Raw genomic sequence first — 19,205 nt, forward strand, 5'->3', positions numbered from 1 at the left:
CTGTTATACTGCGACTGTGGGAAAGTGGGCTGTGGAATGTTGTGGGCTTACAACACGTGTAGAGCCTATGCAAAAGGAATGTGTTTGGGAGTTTACTCAGTGCACACGGCACACGGTCGTCAATGCAATGGCAGAGAAACAGGTAACCAGCGGAGGCCTTTTTGGGTTTTTTGAGCTCATTGGAAAGCTAAAGGTAGGATAGAACAGACCAATGCATTAATTATTTAACAACTTTTTTTTCGTCCACACAACAGCACTTAAAGAGAACAGGATGGGTACGGAGGGATATTGTTGAACCAGAGAGCGTAGCTTCGCACATGTATAGGATGTCGTTGATGTCATTTCTGTTTGTGGACACGGTAGATCCTGCTCTTAATAGAGAAAGGTGACTTCAATGCCCACACACACACACACACACACACACACACACGCACACGCACACACACACACACACACGCACACACGCACACACACACACACACACACACACACACACACACATACACACACACACACACACACACACATGGCAGTTGTAATAATAAATTATGCACTTGTGATCGAAGGGAAGTACCTTATTTGTTGATACAATAGTGCATTCTAGTCTAGTCCACTAAACAGCTGGAATCTACTGTGTTTACCTTGGAGCATCTACAATAACAATGTACATTCTTAGCTGTCTACTTCTCTTATAAATAATAAGCCTCTTGCTTGTGATTTAAACAGCATGAGAGAGCGTCAACACTAGCCTAACTTTTCCAAATGCAATTCCAATTGCTGACCTCCCTAGCCTGTTGCAGTGCAAAACCTTCCAGCCTTTCGTCATCATTTATACCCTCTCAGGTGCATCAGAATGTCCCTAGTTCATGACCTTGCCGAGTCCTTAGTTGGTGACATCACACCTTTCGATGGAGTGAGCAAAGAGGAGAAATGCAGAATGGAGAATGTAAGTTAAGAGAATTATTAGCAGCTGTCTATTCTAATTCTGTCGTTTTCAGGAGGGAATGCTAAAAATAAAGACCCTAGTACCTGATCAGGTAAGTAAGGCATCAGTACTATTACCCTGTGCATGCGCGTAGAATGATTGGTGTGTGTGTGCGTGCGTGTGGTAGGAGAAAAAACTAGACACTTTCATGGGCTGTTTTAACTGCTTATAAAACAGTGCTTGGAAAATAATGCATTATACCTCTACTTGAAACTTGTAGGCGATCCTCGAAAGGCGACGAAAGCACTCGATCTGATCGATGTGGCTTTCTAAAGTAACGTCCCATTTGTGATCATTACAATCTAGGCCATGGGGAAAGAGAACAAATGTCCTATCATGTGCCAGCAATACACTTGCTAATTACACCAACACACACAGGTTGAGTGCTCTCCAGAGAATCTTGTTATGTAACAGATGTTGATAAAGGTCCGGAAATATGAGCTTGGCTAATGGCTTGGGAACATGGCTTCTATAGGGGATGCTGAATCCTGCTGTAAAATATTGCGTAGTCATAATTATAATGTTTCCCTAATTCTTGACAGAATATTAATTAGTGTAACCTGTATTGTTGAGTACACATAGTAACTTGTACTGGTATGATTCTATTTCAGATAGAGCATCACATGGTCAAGCTATAAGTGTCTAGCTAGCTGTACAGTTATACCCGCAGTGCAATTACTTAGCATCACCTCTACACTCTCAGGAATAAGATTAGTAGTCCTCAGTTTCAAGATTTGTGGCTTTTATGATGACAACTGAAACAGAAAATGAATCATCCAAGACCTCCTTGTCTCGCAGCCTGACCCCTACTCTTGATACAACCTTGAGGCTGCCTCATGTACCATACAGCTTTCAATGCCCTGCTCAGCTATTATTGCTCAAATATGCTCAGTTTCAGAAGCACTTTTCCCTCTACCACCATTCTCTTGACATCGCTGAAGAGCACTTCGAAAGAACATTTCAACACCAGTTTCGAGAACAAGTATTAGTCACGGGATTCACTTTTGATGGTCTGTTCTCTGAGAATAACAACTGGAAGGAAGATCTTTTACTCGCACTAAACGATCTGTCTCCTATCACTCTCTCCAAATGTTGCTCGTCTGTTATAGTGCACGAAGAATACAACAATGGAAAGTTGAATTTAATCGACAAATTGGATTTGGCTGAGCTGCTGAATGGTCCAAAAACGATTGTATCATGCAAAGACGCTGTCAGGTGTGGTGCTGCAACTTGTCGCTTCGAACTCACCTTCCCTTTTCCGTCTTTTCTGACCGGAGTTGATAATCTTTTGGGGCTACTACTCATTGCTTTGTCGTCTCTCCTTCAACTACCAGACTGGTCATGCGTATCATTCAGTGATATCCGAGAGTTTCTGTTACAGTTCCCCTTCTGGGTGCACGGTAATTACGCCCAGGCATTTTTGGAAACACGAGTTGAAAATGTACTAGTTTGTGAGGAATTTAAAGGATTAAAGGTTGTGAAAGTAGACAACGGAGAGTCATCACCGAATGTGTTTTTGTGCTTCAAAGATGGCGACTTTGTCACTATCTCTGGTCTACTGAAATGGTATAGACGACATCTGGTAAAGAGGGTTATAGGCATCTTGTCAAGTATGGGCGACGTCACTTCTGGCAAACTGTCTAGTTTATTAACTGGAATACTTGGATAGACAGATTAGTTGTTGCAGTTAAAAAGCTCGTAGTTGGATTGATTTGTGTCAGATTATTTTATTATATTTCACATTGATTTGATAAATTTGTATGATGTGATTGTAATTGTTGGTTTGGCTGCAATGCTTATGGCAAATCTATGCATGTACGTGCACAGAGGGATTCTTTCAGCTGCCATAACTTGTAATTTCGTGGATCCAACTTCAACGATTTTCTGATTTTCTGAAAGCTTAGAAAGAGACATTTCAAATGGTGTCATTAAAGTTCATATTTGAGAGATAACAGTATTTGCCAATTTGGCCATACCATGGTCCAAGGCCGAAAATGACCCCAACGAACTTTTGGATTTAAACACATCATATGAATTGTATCTTTCTAAGCTTTCAGAAAATGACGTTATTGGACCAACGTAACTGAAGTTATGGCCGTGCAAAGATGCTCTATTAAACTGTCTCTTTCTCTGTCATGCACATGTACAGGTTGGGGAGGAGATGTACCAGCTATGGCAGGTTAGGCTAGCAAAGTGTGCATGTGCACACATTCCATGTTTTTTTTTTTTTACAGGAATACGAAGATGGGAAGAGCCCTGAGGCAATCGTTGTGAAAGACCTTGACAAGTTCGATATGATATTTCAAGCGTATGAATATGAAAAAGGTAAGCGTTTGTGACAGCATGTAATGTTACTAGTGAATCAGTATGTGCATGGTGTAAAGTCAAAGCTTCTAATCCTAACAGCTGAGGGGAAACCGAAAGGACTGCAAGAATTTTTTGACAGTACAGAAGGTAATAGCATACATGCACAACCATGACATCAAATGGCAGGAATGCGTGCTTCCCCCTTAACTGGTAAAGAGAGCCAGGCCTAGATAGTCTTGCTATGAAATGCTATGAAATGTTATGTATTTTTCCCTGCTAACCATTTTGTGCCAATAATTATTTTCTTCTATATACACATGTACAGGCAAATTTCAACACCCAGAAGTCAGGAAGTGGGTGGAACAATTGATAGCAACTAGAAACGATTCTAACAGTGTTTGATATGTGTACGATGTCAACCTTATCCTTTTGATGTGCACTAAAATTACAAATAATGAAATTCAGAAGAAGTGTGTGTAATGTGTTCGGTCGCCTCCTTCAGTTCTTTTTGGGCTTCTTCTTCGTCAGGGGAGCTTTCTTAGTGCTTGCTTCACCCTATACAACAATGCAGTAGATACAATAAACAAAAATCAGATGTTGATTTTGTCCACAATAATGTATAGATATCGTATAGATATCGTACAGATATCTCTAATTAAGACTGTAATTATGTTAACTATGTATTGTGCCTCAAAGAAATTATATTGAACGCGCTTTAAGAATGTTTTGTATACTATTATCACAAGACTTACGTCATCTTTGCCCTTTGCTGCAATGATCTTCACAGTACGCTTCTTCTTCACATCTCCAGACGTTTTCTTTGGCCCCTCTGGCTGCTGGTCTGGTGTAACTTTTCCATTGCTGCATGTGTAATGGGATTACGTAATATATGTGCCCGAGGCTATGTAACGTAGGTACATATGTATAGCTATGGCATGCAGTGGCTATAATTATTTCGTTCATTGTGTGAAAAATGCTTAATTTTGCAAGAACTGAATAGAGACAGCACTTTTACCTCATCACTTCTTTCTCTGGATCTATACGAGATCTGTATTCTTGGGTGGCTTTCAAGAAAGTCATTTCATTCTCCTGCAATTGATAAAGAATGTACGTACATGTACAATGTCTTGTGAAAACAGTGCAGTTGTTGTGCACTGTGTAAACAGTATCCCACTGTAGGAGTATCTAATAGGCTATCAATACATTAGGGGGAGTATCTCATGTTCTGCAAATGCAAGGGCTATGCATTGCATGATGTATGCATACCATATACTTATAGCAAGGTTTGTTGGAGTAATCATCCAGCTCGTTAGGTAATTTTTTTAACCATGCATGCTGAATAAGGGTCGTAATAGAAAAGAGAACAACATGTTACCTGATCTTCAATGATGTTTTTGAGACGAGCAATTTCACGGATGGTTTCCACATACTGCTCTGACTTATCTTCTAGTGTCTTTTTCATATCTGCATTCTGTTGGATCAAATTACTCTGCCCACCATCGGTTGAGTCACCTAGCTCGGCTTCCAAGGATTCCATTATCTCTCTAGCTTCAGCCTGAAGTTTTTCTATTTCGGCCCTGAGTTCTTCGTTATCTACTTTAAAAAAGTGTAGTTGTTGTTCCAGTTCTTCTATTCGATTTATTGAGCCGGCGGAGGGTTTGTTTTGTGAATCATCATCTTCAACATCAGTTGCTTCATCTTCAAGTAAGCGCTCTTCTAAAGTAATCTTCTCTATTTCAAGCTCTGAGATCTGCCGTTTTTGAGCTTCAATCGTCGCCCACAAGTCTTTTTCTTTCACTCGGAATCTGATTTCACTTTGTTGAGTTTCTTTTTCTAATTTCTTGAATCGAGTTTCAAGTGAGTTGTCGTCCCCTATAGCTATAGGTGAAGTCGGAGTGGTTGCTTGCTGTCGAAGTGTATCGGCTTCCATCTCTAGCGAACTGTTTGCCTCCTTCTCATGAAAGAGTTCACTGTCGATTTCTTTCAGTCTCTTTGTAAGGTTTTCGACATTCCTCTCAGCTGTGGCGGCTCTGCCTTTTAAGTTCTGGTTTTCCTCGTTTGTCATTGTGAGTGTTTGCTCTAGCTGATATAGCTCTCTCTCAAGATTGTCAATCCTCGCCTCTGAGAGGGTCATGGTTGGTACGGGAGACGCAAATCCCGAAGAGGAGGGAGATAATTCACTGATAGGACTAGTACTACTGTCGCCATTTCTATCCAGCATGAGGGAACTACCTTGGCCAATCATGTCAAGCATTTGAGTGGACATGGACAGGCGTTTCTCCAACTTGGCATGCTTTCTTTTTATATTCTGCACCTCCATCTCAGCAGCCTCCTGTTCAGTTTTAATTCTTTTCTGCTCAGCGTAAGAGCCACTTTTTTCAAGCTTCTTCTCAAGTCGACTCCTTTCAACTTTTAGTTGCAATCGCTCTTTCTCCATCTCATCACACCTCTTTTGTATTGCTTTGTTCTTGTCCTGAACTCTTTGTATGCTGTCTTGATTTGCCTTTAGCTTTGCTTCATAAGTGGCCTGTTGTTGTTTTAGTTGACGCTCGACACCTCTAAGGTCTTTTTGCAGACGTATCACTTCTTCTCTTGAGCTTTTCTCCTCTGAAAGAGACTTCATTTTGTCACGTGTGGTGCTTCTCTGTTGCTGGAACTTCACAGTATCGTATTGTGCTCCGATCTCCTGTAACTCCAGTTTGGTGTCAGACAACTGCTGCTCGAGATTCTTTCTCTCCTCAAGTTGTTCTTGCAGCTCTTCGATTTGTTTCTTGTACTGGAACTCTTGTGCAGCATCAAACGAAGCATCGTCAAGCTCTGCACTAACTTTTTCCATTTCCAAAACCTTTGATTCCAATTTGGAAGACTTCTTGTGCAAGGTGTCGATCTGATTTTCTAAGGCTTGAATCTTTTTCGTATCTTCTTCGATTTTCGATTCTGCTAGATCTAGGTCCTCAAATGCCTCCGCTAGCTGCCTGCTTAAATCTTCCTGGCTCTTTGTATCAGTCATTGCTGTAGCTTCTTCTTCTAGAATTGGAACTTCTTGCACAATTTGTTCTGGTGGTTGCAATTGGCTAGGAGCTGAATCTTGTGGTTTTTCTTTTCTTGATTTTCTTCTTTTCACAAAGGCTAGAATTCCACTACTCTTCTTGCCTGATTTTGGGGAACTACTGGACATTCTAAATTCTTAGCAATTAACTATGCAAGCAGATAGCAAAACTCATTATGTAGTAAACATAACACTTAGTGCGCATGCGCAATAACATACACATGGCAAAGGAAGTAGTAGACCACATCAACATTAATTACTAACAATGGCTAAGAACTATCCTTGCCCCAGAAGAGATGAGAGCTTGGGTGAGACTCACTTTGGGACCAGTGTACCCGATCCTTACAGATGGCTGGAAGACCCAGACAGTGAAGAGACTCAGGGATTTGTTAAGGCTCAGAACGAAATCAGTCAACCATACCTCGCCAGCTGTCCAGTCAGAAACAAGTTCCATGCCAGGTCTGAGATGAATGCAATAGTCGAGTGGGAAATGATAACAATTTATTATACACGTAATTGACACACTAACTAACATTGGACATTTTCAACAATTATATATACCTCGTTAATTTTTAATTAATTTCCAGGATGACTGATTTGTATAACTATCCAAAGTACTCTGCACCTTTCAAGAGAGGAACTCGCTACTTCTACCGATACAACACAGGTCTTCAAAACCAAAGGTCTGTGAAATACATACACCATTTATTTAATAATAGAGAAAGATTGCTATAGCAACACCTAGTACCCACTGTCCCACACACTCTCCTTTCCCCCAACATACCCACTCTTCCCCCACTGTCCCCCATACTACAGGTCAATCAGTATAACCTGTACCCTCTCACCCCCTCTCTCTACACACAGTGTCTACTATGTGCAGTCCTCATTGGAGGCAGAGGCAGAGGTGTTCTTGGATCCTAACCTTCTCTCTGATGATGGCACAGTGGCACTCAGTATGTCACAGTTCTCAGAAGATGGGGAACTGTTTGCATACGGTCTGAGTGAGAGTGGCTCTGACTGGAACACCATCAAGGTGGGGGGCAATGAGGTGGTGCTCTGTGTGTGGTACCATCAAGGTGGGGGGTAATGAGGTGGTGCTCTGTGTGTGGTACCATGAAGGTGGGGGGTAATGAGGTGGTGCTCTGTGTGTGGTATCATCAAGGTGGGGGGTAATGAGGTGGTGCTCTGTGTGTGGTACCATCAAGGTGGGGGGTAATGAGGTGGTGCTCTGTGTGTGGTATCATCAAGGTGGGGGGTAATGAGGTGGTGCTCTGTGTGTGGTACCATCAAGGTGGGGGGTAATGAGGTGGTGCTCTGTGTGTGGTATCATCAAGATGGGGGATTTAATAAATTGTGTTTTGTGCACATGCTTTCTTTGGTTTGGTAAATGTTAGTTTTTGGGGCCGAATACTAGTACTTGTGACTGACTGACTGCTCTTTAGCTACCTTAAGGTGACATATTTTCGCGTGTATTAATTTCTGCTATTTCTGCGAATGAGAGTAAAATTGCAAAAATTAGTACTCGCAAATAATTGGCCGCCCTCTTGTTTAAATTAATGTATCCAGATCGACATTTTCGCAAAAATTATACCGCAAAATGTACAAAACTGTAAAAACGCAAACAAATCTACCTGTGAAAATATGTCACCTTAAGGTATTTAGGATATTTATTTTATTATTGCTAAAAACTCTTAATCACCTATTTATATACTGCTTTACGATTATGACAGTCTGTTGATAGCTGTAACAAAGTGTTGAGAGGTTAATGGGGCAAGAGTCAGAGACATGCTTCCTGGAATGTTGTTGACATGGTTCCAGTGTCAATGCTTGTACTAGAGGAGGTCCCCCCACACTCGTACATGTTCTTGTACTAACCAAGGTCATACCCCCACTCTCTGTACAAGACTGTCTCTAGACATTCGTTGATTTAAGCTCATTATGGATACAGCACTATTGCACACAAGGAAGAGCATGTTATGCAAACCAACCGTACACATGTATTTCCTGCATGCACTATAAACCCTATTTTGTATCTGCTATGTTTCCGATACATTTCCTCCCACTATCTCTGGGAATTGTTCACCAAATCTGCAATAGTTCTTGATCAGATTACGACACCAGCAGTACTGTGTGTGTGGCTACCATTGCTCAGACAATGCTCCAGGGAGCTAGTGATAATTATAGTTACTAACAGCAAGTCTCCAATATAATTACATGTATGTCTGGTATGCCACTCTCTTGTCAGCACGGCAAATTTTCCACCTAAAGTGCTTGTTTGACTGTATTACCCCCCCCCCACACACACACACACAGCTGTATCACTACCCCCCCCCACACACATACCTGTATCACTACCCCCCACACACCACACACCATCAGGTGATGCAAGTCTCCACTAAAGAGAACCAGGGAGATGAGCTCAAGTGGGTCAAATTCTCCTCCATTGCTTGGACACATGACAACAAAGGCTTCTTCTATCAGGTATCGCTTCATGGCAGTCTTATAGCCAATAAGACTTTAGCTACATCTATGCATTATTTTTGTCTTTTTGTGTGTAATTGTACGTCTGTGTACTATGCCTGATATACAAACCATATCCAGAGATATCCTGAGGTTGTGACAGAGTCTGAGGGGACGGAGACGACTCAAGTGCTGGACCACAAGGTCAGCTGCCCAACAACAGCCTCATTGTGGCCACTGCTCTATTGTGACTATCACACCCACATATGTTTAATTAGACAAAAGTAATGTATTTATAGCATGTAGTAGCGTTTCCCTTACTTAATAAGAGTTGGCTCTGTAACTAGAGTTCTGATGGTTCAAATTCAACAATTTCCTGATTTTCTGAAAGCTTAGAAGGAGCTCGTTCAGATGGTATGTTCAAATACCAAATTTGGAACAGGCAATAATTTTCTATTTTTGAGAAAAGACCATGCATGGTATTTTGTTAAAAGCAGGCCCAAAATAGACTTTTGGTTTTAGCACATTTTCTGAATGGCCTCTCTCTAAACTTTCAGAAAATCATAAAATTTGCGTTTTTGGACTAACGGAACAAAAGTTATGGTCGTTCAAAGATGCTGTATTTAACGCTAGGGTTAGGTCCCCTTCGTTTTTTCTAAGTCTCCTTATGTGCGACATTAATTTTGCTCTATTAGGCTGCATTGGTTTGTGCTCTGATACATCTAGTGGGGGTATACTGTCATATTTGTGTCTCTGTGACCACACCCCCTACAGGTGTACTACCATGTGGTGGGATCCCCTCAGTCAGAGGACGCCCTCTGTTACCAGGACCTCGAACACAGGGACTGGCTCTTGTAAGACATTTCTTGCTATAGCAACCTCCTACACACGGCATCACCTGACTATGCATAGCTATGTACACACTACATTGTCATAGTTATCAGCCTCTTATTACAATAATTAAAGGCAATAAAATAAAATAAATTATGTATTAAAGTCTACCCAACGACCAACGACATGACTTATTTTCCTTAATTGCAGCTTTTTGTGTGTGTAGTCCTTACTGCAGCCATTGTTTGTGTTGATGTAGCTCCGTGGAAGTGAGTGATTGTGGTCGCTATGTTATCCTATACGTGTCGAGAGGGGCGGAACCTCGGAACAAGCTCTATTACTCGGACCTGGAGCAGTTACCAGGACAACAGATCACTGGTCAGTCTCATAGCATTATGCAACTGTGCTGACAGTAACTTCTGTAACATCGTCAACTGTAACTAGCTAATGTGTTATATAGTCTTCTGACAATGAAGCTTCTGGTGTAGTTAGAACGAGGGCCATGTTTTTAATACTCTACCATTTCCGTACATTTTTCACGGAAGAAAAAATGTATGCATGTAAGAGAGACCGTAATACAATACTTTGTGATCTCATTATCATGATAATTATGTTATGGTGTGAATTACGCTCAATAGTTAGTTATTGTACACCTATTTCAAGAAGCGTTGTTGATTTGATTGGCCGCTGATTGTAATACAAGCACACCCACCCACACACGTAGGGTGTAGATATTACGGTGAAGGTTGTTTGTGTTTATTGAGTATAATAATGAGTTTATCATACATTGTCTCTTTGTATTTGCAGGACCTTTGAACATGGAGAAACTGATTGATGATTTTGATGCATCCTGGGATGTGAGTTTAGAATACTTAGTAATTATCAAGCGATATTATAATTATATACAAATTGCTGGTATTTAATGTGCCGTAATTACCATCTTAGATACTCCTCTGTTTAGAAAACGATACCTCCTTTCAAGTTCTTTCAGTGTTTCTTATTATGACTGTCGCTTTAAATGCACACATTTTACAATCAGTTCATCTGTAACCATGGCACCGTGTTTACGTTCAAGACCGACTTTGAAGCTCCACGATATCGCCTCGTGAATATTGACATCACACAACCCACAAAGGTAACTGTCCTCGGTACACTCTTGAAATTAAGAACGTTTTGAATTAGCTGTTTAATTTTTAAATCAGTACAAAGTGGGTTAATAAAGGTGGAGGATTTTATCTGTCCTAGCTTCATGCAATCTTATGTTCCAGAATCATTGTCTATAGTGGTGGTCTAAGTTATGAGTTCATGATAAAACTATAATTTCTCATGATTCATTTACTCCCGTTATCACTGGAATATTCAATAGCACAAAAAATTAAGTTATAGTTATAACACTGGCACAAGGGATGTATGGAATATATTGCATTGAAGCACGAGGGCGCCAGCCCCGAGGGCTGAGTGCAATATATGCCATGCATCCTGAGTGCACGTGTTATAACTAGTTTATATCCCGAGGGCATAGCAACATAACACTGTCCTAGTAACACAATATAAACTGCACAAAAAAAGACAGAGACAACTCTAGACACAGCTCCATCTCTTCTCTCTTCTAGACGCCAGTATCTGCAGCGTATAAGATTGGCATGACCGACGAATGGCTTGACACAAAATTGTTGGAGTTCCAACGCTGAAATCTGCAAAACAGCCCCACCACTTCTGGTGCTGCAAAACAGCCCCGCCCCACTTACTGCTGCAAAGAAACAGCCCCACCCCACTACTCAGTGAATACATGTATTAGCTGCTGGTCTACGCTCGGCCTCATAACCAAGCCAAGAAAGCTCGCTTCTACACTGCTGCAAAACAGCTCAAGCCCCCAGCAAAAAGAGCCACTTCTAGTGCTACAGTGAAGCAGAATTGACATGCATCACGAGGTCGAGGACTAGGTCGATCTAGGAACACAGAATCTTCCACAAAATGAATCTTGGACAATTTTAAAACCTGCATGGTTGCAAGAAGAAACTCCAGCAGTGCTGAACATTCATTCCTGCATGGCTGGACATACTTTGATACTTGTTATTTCTCATGCGTATTAATTTAATTTTAATTTAATTGTCTGTCTAATGCCAGAGGGGCGTTTTGTGGTTAGTGCATTATGACTTTGCGGTCAGTGCAATATGCTGCATATTGCACTTGGCAACAACGTAGCAACGGGATATAAATAAGTATAAGCATTCATTTAAAACAATTGATATATGGCATACATGAGAATTTTCTTTGTTCAAAAAGTGTATCTATAGGCTACAAATTCCTTGAAACATTGTCACACATATTCTGACTGACTGACTGACTAGAGAATGGATGATATTACACCCATGACCATTAGTGTCATCACTATGGAAACATGTGCCACAGTTTGGCCTGCACCACCGTTGTCTGTAGATATAATTATAGCAATTTAGAGACAGTGTATCAGTATAATTATAGGAACATGGTCTATAGCCTAGAATCTATCTATGTATGCACTAATTAGATTGAGGCTTATAGATGTGGTTAGCAAGGGCACAGGTATGGTCAACTATTGTATAGCTCACGTACAGCAAAGCTTCCTTTCGTCACAGTCGGGAAGATCACCGGGACAACTGGAGCAAGCTTGACTCCCAGTTTGATATGGGGTCTCACCTGAAGCTCCACCTCTGAGAGAAAAGGGTGGATAGGGTCATAGCATGATATAATTATAGATTTGAAAAAGACTTTTATAACTCTACATTCTGTATTACTCCCAGGCAACGTGACCCAGTAAGAAAATTACTCTAGAGGACAATACTAGCTTCTGTTCTGTACTACAGCTATAATTTTTACCACTTGTGGCTGTAAGTACGTATATCTGCCTGTGTTACTGTATCAACTCACCCAGGGCCATAGTAACAGGCGACCATAAGAGCTGTTGCATCTTCATCTCCGTTGTCATCTTCTTCCAGCCCCATGATCTCCTCACATCGATACCCTCCACAGCCCATCACACGTGTCTGAGCCCACGTCAACTGCACACACACATACACAATAGCTGAAATGCACTCTGCTCTTGTATACAAAAATTATAGAAAGAAGACAAAAATCTGCACTTAGTTCTAAGGTTATGATTTCCTAGATACCTCACCTGTAGGTATCTCTCACAGCCTTCTTCAGCTTCTTCCCCATCCTCATCAACGCAGGCAGCACTGTTGAAGTTGTAGTCTCGTCCCTCGAAGAACCAATTAAACACCATCGCGGTGAGGTTGATGGTGTAGTTGCCAGAGCCGTCCAAAATCTCCCCCACATAGTCGTAATCTGTTGACTGCTCGTGTTTCCTCTCGTTTGGCTCGATCATGCACTCGACTGAATAGAATTGGCCCAATAGCTCAAGGTTAGTGTCCCATTTCTGTACGGTTTCGAAACAGTGAGAATAAAATCAAGAAAATATATATAAGTCTTCACAGTAAGCTTCGCATCTATGTATGTCCTGTATACTCTCTTACCAGTCTTGCCATATTTGTAGCAATAGGGCTGACTCTGCTCCTGTAAAAGTTGTGAGCATTAAGCAGCTCTTCCTTCTGGTCGTCAGTAAGATAAGCCTTGCTTGGGGCAACTGCCAGCGCTGCCACCAAAGCCACGATTCCTAGCAACATCTTGGTAGCCATCTCTTCTTGGTTTGCTTATTTCGGGTGGTACTCTTTAAGATACTGACTGGTTAGCTATTCTGGGTGCTTCTGAAGGAGCTGTGAGCTTTTATTGAGTTCCCAAGTGTTGTGCTGTATGCAAATATCCGTTACTTTGGTGTCTGTAGTCGCATGTGTGGCTTGAATGTGAGGTATTGTGTGAAGATTAATTTGTGTGTGATCAGGTTCACTCGTGATGTATCCAGCTGTAGCTCCATTCACTAGGTGCTATGATTGGAGGGGACAGGTTGTCTGTAATGGCTGCTAACAGAGTGTGGCTGGCATATGATGTGCTGGTGTAGTCTACATGTATGCTAGTGGTTTCTATAATAATAACCACATGACTGTGCGGCTACATTATTATGTTTGTGCTATGTTTCACTCTATAAATACATTATGTATAATTGGAATTTTAAGCAAAAAGTTTATTCTGTAGCTCTCTTTGATATCTTATCATTGGTGTTCTTAGAGTGTTTCATCTACCCCACACATCACACACACCACACACCCACACACACACACACCACAGGATAGTTGGGTGACCCTCGTTTCAGAGCACCCCAAGGACGTGTTGGAGTGGGCAGCATGTGTCAACACCACTAAACTAGTGCTCTGCTACCTCAGTGATGTCAAGGTACACCTACACCTAGCTACTACTCATTCTCAACTATTTGAGCAGCTATTATTGTTTTACTTAAGGAATTTGGGTCAATCAGGACAATGAAATTCTATGTACTTCAGTAATTTAATTTATGAGTTATTGTCCACTTGCTGTGTGTTGTTTGCTTGTATGTTCATTGATTGATTGTGTGTCACGAATGGATGTGTAACGCTCACTCCCACTTCCCCTCTCTCTTCCTAGTCGATACTCAGCCTCTACTCTCTTCAAGACGGCAGCTTTATCAAGAACTTTCCTCTGGAGGTGGGCTCTGTCACAAGCTTCTCGGGTCGCTTCAAGGACACAGAGATCTTCTATAGCTTCATGTCCTTCCTCACACCTGGAGTGATATACCATTGTGACCTCACTCAAGATGAACTAAACCCAACCGTGAGTATTCCTATTCACAGCAGGTCATCAGAAATTATTATGATGGCCCCATTTTTGAAAATCTAATAGCTTTAATTTGTCTTGAAGATATGTGGCATTGTACCCACAGTGTAATATCATTACCATGGATAGAGCACCAGAGAGCTGGAGTGTGCTGCATTTTTGTTGAAATTGAACAGTCTGGATTATAAAGAGCATTCTGCACGTACATATACATGTATGTACAATAGTTGATGATTGGGTATGCAGTGATGTGTGGGTCCAGGATCAAAGATGGCAATTGCAGTAGTTATCATATTCTACATGCCCCATTTCCCAGGTGGACTAGATCTGTGTTCTTCTATTCCCCCCAAAAATCAATAGTTACTCTGAACATTGTTGAAATCACTCCAAACCAATAAAATGTTTGTTTCAGGTGTTTCGTGAGATTAAAGTTGAAGGTTTTGATGCGTCTCAGTACACCACCAAGCAGATCTTCTATCCCAGCAAAGATGGCACCAACATACCCATGTTCATTGTCCACAAGAAGGTCAGTTATCAGCTGGTTGATATGTACATGTATGCTTGTATCGTACTGTACATACATGTACATGTGTATACAATAAAGTAATGAATTTGTAGAAACGGTGCCATGAAGAATTTCGTTTATTTACTTTGCCTGTACTCATGTTACGATGCAATTATATAATGTTAAGAATGTGTGACTGTAATCACTATTACGCTGTCTGTGTAATCAGTGAACATCTCTCATGATTAGATTAAACATGATGTACAACCCTCTCCCCCCTTCTCTGTCATACTCCGCTAACCCTCCCCCCCTCCTCTGTCATACTCTGCTAACCCTCCCCCCTTCTCTGTCATACTCTGCTAACCTCCCCCCCTCCTCTGTCATACTCTGCTAACCTCCCCCCCTCCTCTGTCATACTCTGCTAACCCCCCCTCCTCTGTCATACTCCGCTAACCCCCCCCTCCTCTGTCATACTCCGCTAACCCCCCCCCTCCAGGATCTCACACTTGATGGCACTCACCCCACTCTGCTGTATGGATACGGAGGGTTCAACATCTCCATTACCCCCTCATTCAGTACGAGCAGGCTTATCTTCATACAGCATCTTGGTGGAGTCTTTGCGATTGCCAACATCAGGGGAGGCGGGTAGGTGGGAGGAGCTAGTTACTATTGCTGGAGGCATATTATAGGTCCCTTTCAAAATAAATAAAGTACTAGAATTGAAGTTTTGATGGTCTAAATAATTATTCAACGATTTTATGAAAGCATAGAAGGAGCTCGTTCAGATGGTATGATCAAATCCCAAATTTAAAACAGGCCATAATTTCTTATTTTCGGGAAAAGACCATGGGCTATAGCCCATGGTCTTTTGTTAAAATAGGCCCAAAAATTGACTTTCGATTTTAACAAATCATCAGAAAGGGCTCTCTCTAAGCTTTCAGAAAAAATCATAAAATTAACGTTATTGGACCAGCGGAACTAAAGTTATGGCCGTTCAAAGATCGTAAAGCATGCTATAGGCCAAAAGAATTCATTTGGTCATACTTACTTGCAAGAGCAAGTTCCCCTATTGACAGAAGCCGTTATCGATAACCACTTCCCTATAATTGTATTGTTAGCTGCTGTGCCTCTGCTGTAGGGAGTATGGGGACCAGTGGCACAAAGGAGGGATGATGGGGTGCAAGCAGAACGTGTTTGATGATTTCATTGCAGCTGGAGAGTACCTCATTGCCAATGGATACACCTCCACAAACAAGTAAGCCATGTACCAGTATTCTCAGACTATACTATACCAATATTTGATATGGATATTATTTGGTTAGGCCTTTTATATCAAGTGTACAGCTATCTTCCAGTACCGTATAGCGAGTAAGTTTCGTGGGGTAAAAAATTCGTTCAACTCGAGAAACAGTAGTTTTCGTGAGTAAAAAATTTCGTTTAGTCTCGTGGCTGCACGGCATTCCTACGTTCAGATAAGCCACGCCTACGATAAAATTTCGTGGAGGTCAGCCTGCCCACGAAAATAACGAATATTTTACCTCACGAAAATTACCCGCTATACGGTAGTCCGTTCGTATATTGAGTCAATTCTAGCTGCCAAGTCATAGTGTGTTACAATTATACTGTACAATCTGAAGCAGTTCCGAATGTGAGCTGATGGACTAGCTAGCTTACTTGCTTGTGTATCTTTTTCCAGGCTGACCATAATGGGAGGGTCCAATGGTGGACTGCTGGTGTGTGCCTGTGCTAACCAGAGGCCAGACTTATTCAAGTGTGTCATCTCACAAGTCGGGTACGTCTAGTAGTTGACTCCCTTTAAATTTATGACTGATCATAATTATTTAATTCCAGAGTTCTAGATATGCTGAGGTTCCACAAGTTTACTATCGGGCATGCTTGGTAAGAAAAGTGCTTGCTTACTGTTATTGTGTGTTTGCATATACTGACCACAAGTGCGTATTACTGTTTGCTCAGTAGTTTATATCTCTCACTGCTTCCAGGGTGACTGATTTTGGTAATCCAGACAAAGAAGATGGTTTTGGATGGATATACAAGTACGTTGAAGTAACCAGTTTGTTATTATTTCACCAGCTGCTCTGATTGTATATAATTATACAGGTACTCTCCAGTCCATAATATTTCTGTTCCTCCCGAGAACCAGCAATATCCGGCCATGTTGCTATTGACAGCAGACCATGATGACAGGGTTGTCCCCTTGCATTCGTTCAAGTACATGGCACAGCTACACCATCTCATGAGGGGCGTGGCCAAACAGGTCAGGAGTGACACGTATATTGTGTAAAAAAACCCCAAAAACCGTACACTGTGTTTGAAAGTATATACCATGCATTGCAGACAAACCCATTGATGATCCGGATTGAGACAAAGGCTGGTCATGGCGCTGGAAAACCCACCTCTAAAGTTGTGAGTGGTTTGTCTCTGTATATGTACGTGCATGTGTGCGTGTGCGTGTGTGTGCGTGTGTGTGCGTGTGTGTCATGCATGCATACAGATGTCTGGTTTAAATGTGTTGTTTGTTACTGTCCAGATTGATGAGACTGCTGACATCTATGGATTCGTGGCTGAGACTGTGGGAGCCGTGTGGACTTGAACTGAACCGTTTTATCATGAGATTGTAGAGTGGTTTTATTATCATAACACATCAAGTATGAGAATATTAATTTATTATTAACTGAAAAAAACCATAAAATTTTTATACCGCATTTATAAGTACAGTGCTCAAGCAGTAGCCTCGAGACCAGGCCATGTCTCGAGACAATGATTATTTTGTAATAATTAGTCACACCCACTTATTTATATATGCAGGGAGGAGCTACAGTGTCATGTTATCACCACGCCCACTTCTATCCTTGAACTTTTCTCTGAGAGCTTAGCTAGCTCTGTACTATACTATACTGTGTGAACGCTACAAAATAATACCTAAGCAGGTGAGTATTCACTCTATAGCCACCTGTGATCAATATAATTACTTTCTATAGAAATGGCATACCCTGGTCATGGTCAACCAGCTGCCGGGTACCCAGGGCAACAACCCCCTGCTGGCTATGGACAGCCACCTGCCGGATACCCAGGACAGCGAGCCCCTCAACCAGGGCAACAACCCCCTGCTGCCGGGTACCCAGGGCAACAGCCCCCTGCTACCGGGTACCCAGGGCAACAGCCCCCTGCTACCGGGTACCCAGGGCAACGCCCCCCTGCTCCTGGGGGTTACCCTGGTCAACAACCTGCCGGTTACCCCCCTCAAGGCGAGGCCTTTTTTGAGACAGTTTTAGACAGTTCTTAGGAACATGTATGGTACACACAATTTTGTTTAAAGCCTTTATAATATGATTATACAAAGATTCAAAACCCCTTCCCCTCTCCAGGTTATGGAGCTCCACCTACTGGTCCCCCCGGCTGCCCTCCTGGGGTGTCCCCTGACGTGTACACATGGTTTGTTGCTGTGGACACAGACAAAAGTGGTCAGATCACGGCCACAGAGTTACAGTCTGCCTTGACCAATGGGAATTGGTCTAATTTCAACGCTGAGACCTGTCGACTCATGATTGGTAAGCTCAGTTATGTCCCCCTTGATGAGGATGGAAAATCTGATCCAAAACAAAGTCAATTTTCCTCAAACATTTTTCCTGGGCGTACCTAGGGCTGTGTTGTTATGAACTAGCACAAAGATGTTCAGTCAATTGTGTTTTTAACTTTTTAGTGTGCAAATTGTGTAAATTACGATCATGCCTGGTTGAGTGTGTATCCTCATGTACTGTTCAATGCTGCAGGTCTTTTCGGTCGTGACAACAATGGGACCATTGATGTGAGAGAGTTTCAACAGCTGTGGGCATACATCAACCAATGGAAGGGCACATTTGATCGCTATGACAAAGATCGATCTGGCAATGTTGATTCTCGAGAGCTCTTCACAGCTTACAATGAGATGGGTTTCCGTGTCACTGCTAATTTCTGTCAGCTGGTCGTGACCCGATTTGATAGACTGGCTCGACGATCGTTGAAGTTTGATGATTTTATTCAGAGCTGTGTGATGCTTCGAGCCCTCACTGACAATTTCCGAGCCCGAGATACCAACCTTGATGGATGCATTAACGTCAACTACGAGGACTTCTTAACCATGGCCATTGCCAACAAGCCCTGAATGACTCATATATTTATAGTGAACTAACTGCTTTTATAGAGTATAGGAACGCTTACGTTATTTTATAGACAGATGATTGTTTATTGTTGTGTACAATCATAATAATTATTAGTTGTTGAATACATTGATATTAAATTATTATAATAAATACATAGATTGC

General features: G+C 41.8%; 6 protein-coding genes across 6 annotated transcripts; 4 read left to right on the forward strand and 2 right to left on the reverse strand.

The window, feature by feature from the left end:
* The first annotated feature begins 34 nt into the window (after window positions 1-34).
* On the forward strand, window positions 35-3,763 carry LOC135331540 (5'-deoxynucleotidase HDDC2-like). Its single transcript, XM_064526740.1, has 8 exons — window positions 35-193; window positions 255-385; window positions 844-946; window positions 999-1,037; window positions 3,135-3,164; window positions 3,220-3,310; window positions 3,392-3,439; window positions 3,618-3,763. Exons 1-8 carry the CDS (start codon window positions 68-70, stop codon window positions 3,692-3,694), a joined length of 645 nt encoding a protein of 214 aa, XP_064382810.1. The 5' UTR covers window positions 35-67; the 3' UTR covers window positions 3,695-3,763.
* Window positions 1,403-2,757, forward strand: LOC135331537 (uncharacterized). The gene has a single exon (XM_064526737.1). It carries the CDS (start codon window positions 1,731-1,733, stop codon window positions 2,652-2,654), a length of 924 nt encoding a protein of 307 aa, XP_064382807.1. The 5' UTR covers window positions 1,403-1,730; the 3' UTR covers window positions 2,655-2,757.
* Window positions 3,576-6,509, reverse strand: LOC135331533 (uncharacterized). Its single transcript, XM_064526732.1, has 4 exons — window positions 4,668-6,509; window positions 4,308-4,381; window positions 4,045-4,153; window positions 3,576-3,847 (listed from the first exon to the last, which is right to left on the reverse strand). Exons 1-4 carry the CDS (start codon window positions 6,468-6,470, stop codon window positions 3,791-3,793), a joined length of 2,043 nt encoding a protein of 680 aa, XP_064382802.1. The 5' UTR covers window positions 6,471-6,509; the 3' UTR covers window positions 3,576-3,790.
* A 44-nt stretch (window positions 6,510-6,553) lies between these two features.
* Window positions 6,554-17,613, forward strand: LOC135331532 (prolyl endopeptidase-like). The gene is made up of 20 exons (XM_064526731.1): window positions 6,554-6,800; window positions 6,929-7,024; window positions 7,206-7,374; window positions 8,721-8,822; window positions 8,943-9,005; window positions 9,576-9,655; window positions 9,892-10,010; window positions 10,440-10,489; window positions 10,672-10,767; window positions 13,857-13,961; window positions 14,190-14,375; window positions 14,791-14,904; window positions 15,380-15,528; window positions 16,022-16,138; window positions 16,580-16,675; window positions 16,735-16,782; window positions 16,884-16,937; window positions 17,002-17,158; window positions 17,239-17,307; window positions 17,432-17,613. Exons 1-20 carry the CDS (start codon window positions 6,607-6,609, stop codon window positions 17,492-17,494), a joined length of 2,127 nt encoding a protein of 708 aa, XP_064382801.1. The 5' UTR covers window positions 6,554-6,606; the 3' UTR covers window positions 17,495-17,613.
* LOC135331539 (peptidase inhibitor 16-like) lies at window positions 11,864-13,392 on the reverse strand. The gene is made up of 5 exons (XM_064526739.1): window positions 13,148-13,392; window positions 12,790-13,050; window positions 12,543-12,673; window positions 12,228-12,325; window positions 11,864-12,065 (listed from the first exon to the last, which is right to left on the reverse strand). Exons 1-5 carry the CDS (start codon window positions 13,307-13,309, stop codon window positions 11,980-11,982), a joined length of 738 nt encoding a protein of 245 aa, XP_064382809.1. The 5' UTR covers window positions 13,310-13,392; the 3' UTR covers window positions 11,864-11,979.
* A 66-nt stretch (window positions 17,614-17,679) lies between the features above and the next one.
* LOC135331538 (programmed cell death protein 6-like) lies at window positions 17,680-19,169 on the forward strand. Its single transcript, XM_064526738.1, has 4 exons — window positions 17,680-17,831; window positions 17,883-18,149; window positions 18,270-18,452; window positions 18,675-19,169. The coding sequence occupies exons 2-4, from the start codon at window positions 17,885-17,887 to the stop codon at window positions 19,043-19,045; spliced, it is 819 nt and encodes a 272-aa protein (XP_064382808.1). The 5' UTR covers window positions 17,680-17,831; window positions 17,883-17,884; the 3' UTR covers window positions 19,046-19,169.
* The last annotated feature ends 36 nt before the right edge of the window (window positions 19,170-19,205 follow it).

The sequence above is a fragment of the Halichondria panicea genome, chromosome 2 (assembly GCF_963675165.1).
Source record: "Halichondria panicea chromosome 2, odHalPani1.1, whole genome shotgun sequence".
Classification (NCBI taxonomy): domain Eukaryota; kingdom Metazoa; phylum Porifera; class Demospongiae; order Suberitida; family Halichondriidae; genus Halichondria; species Halichondria panicea.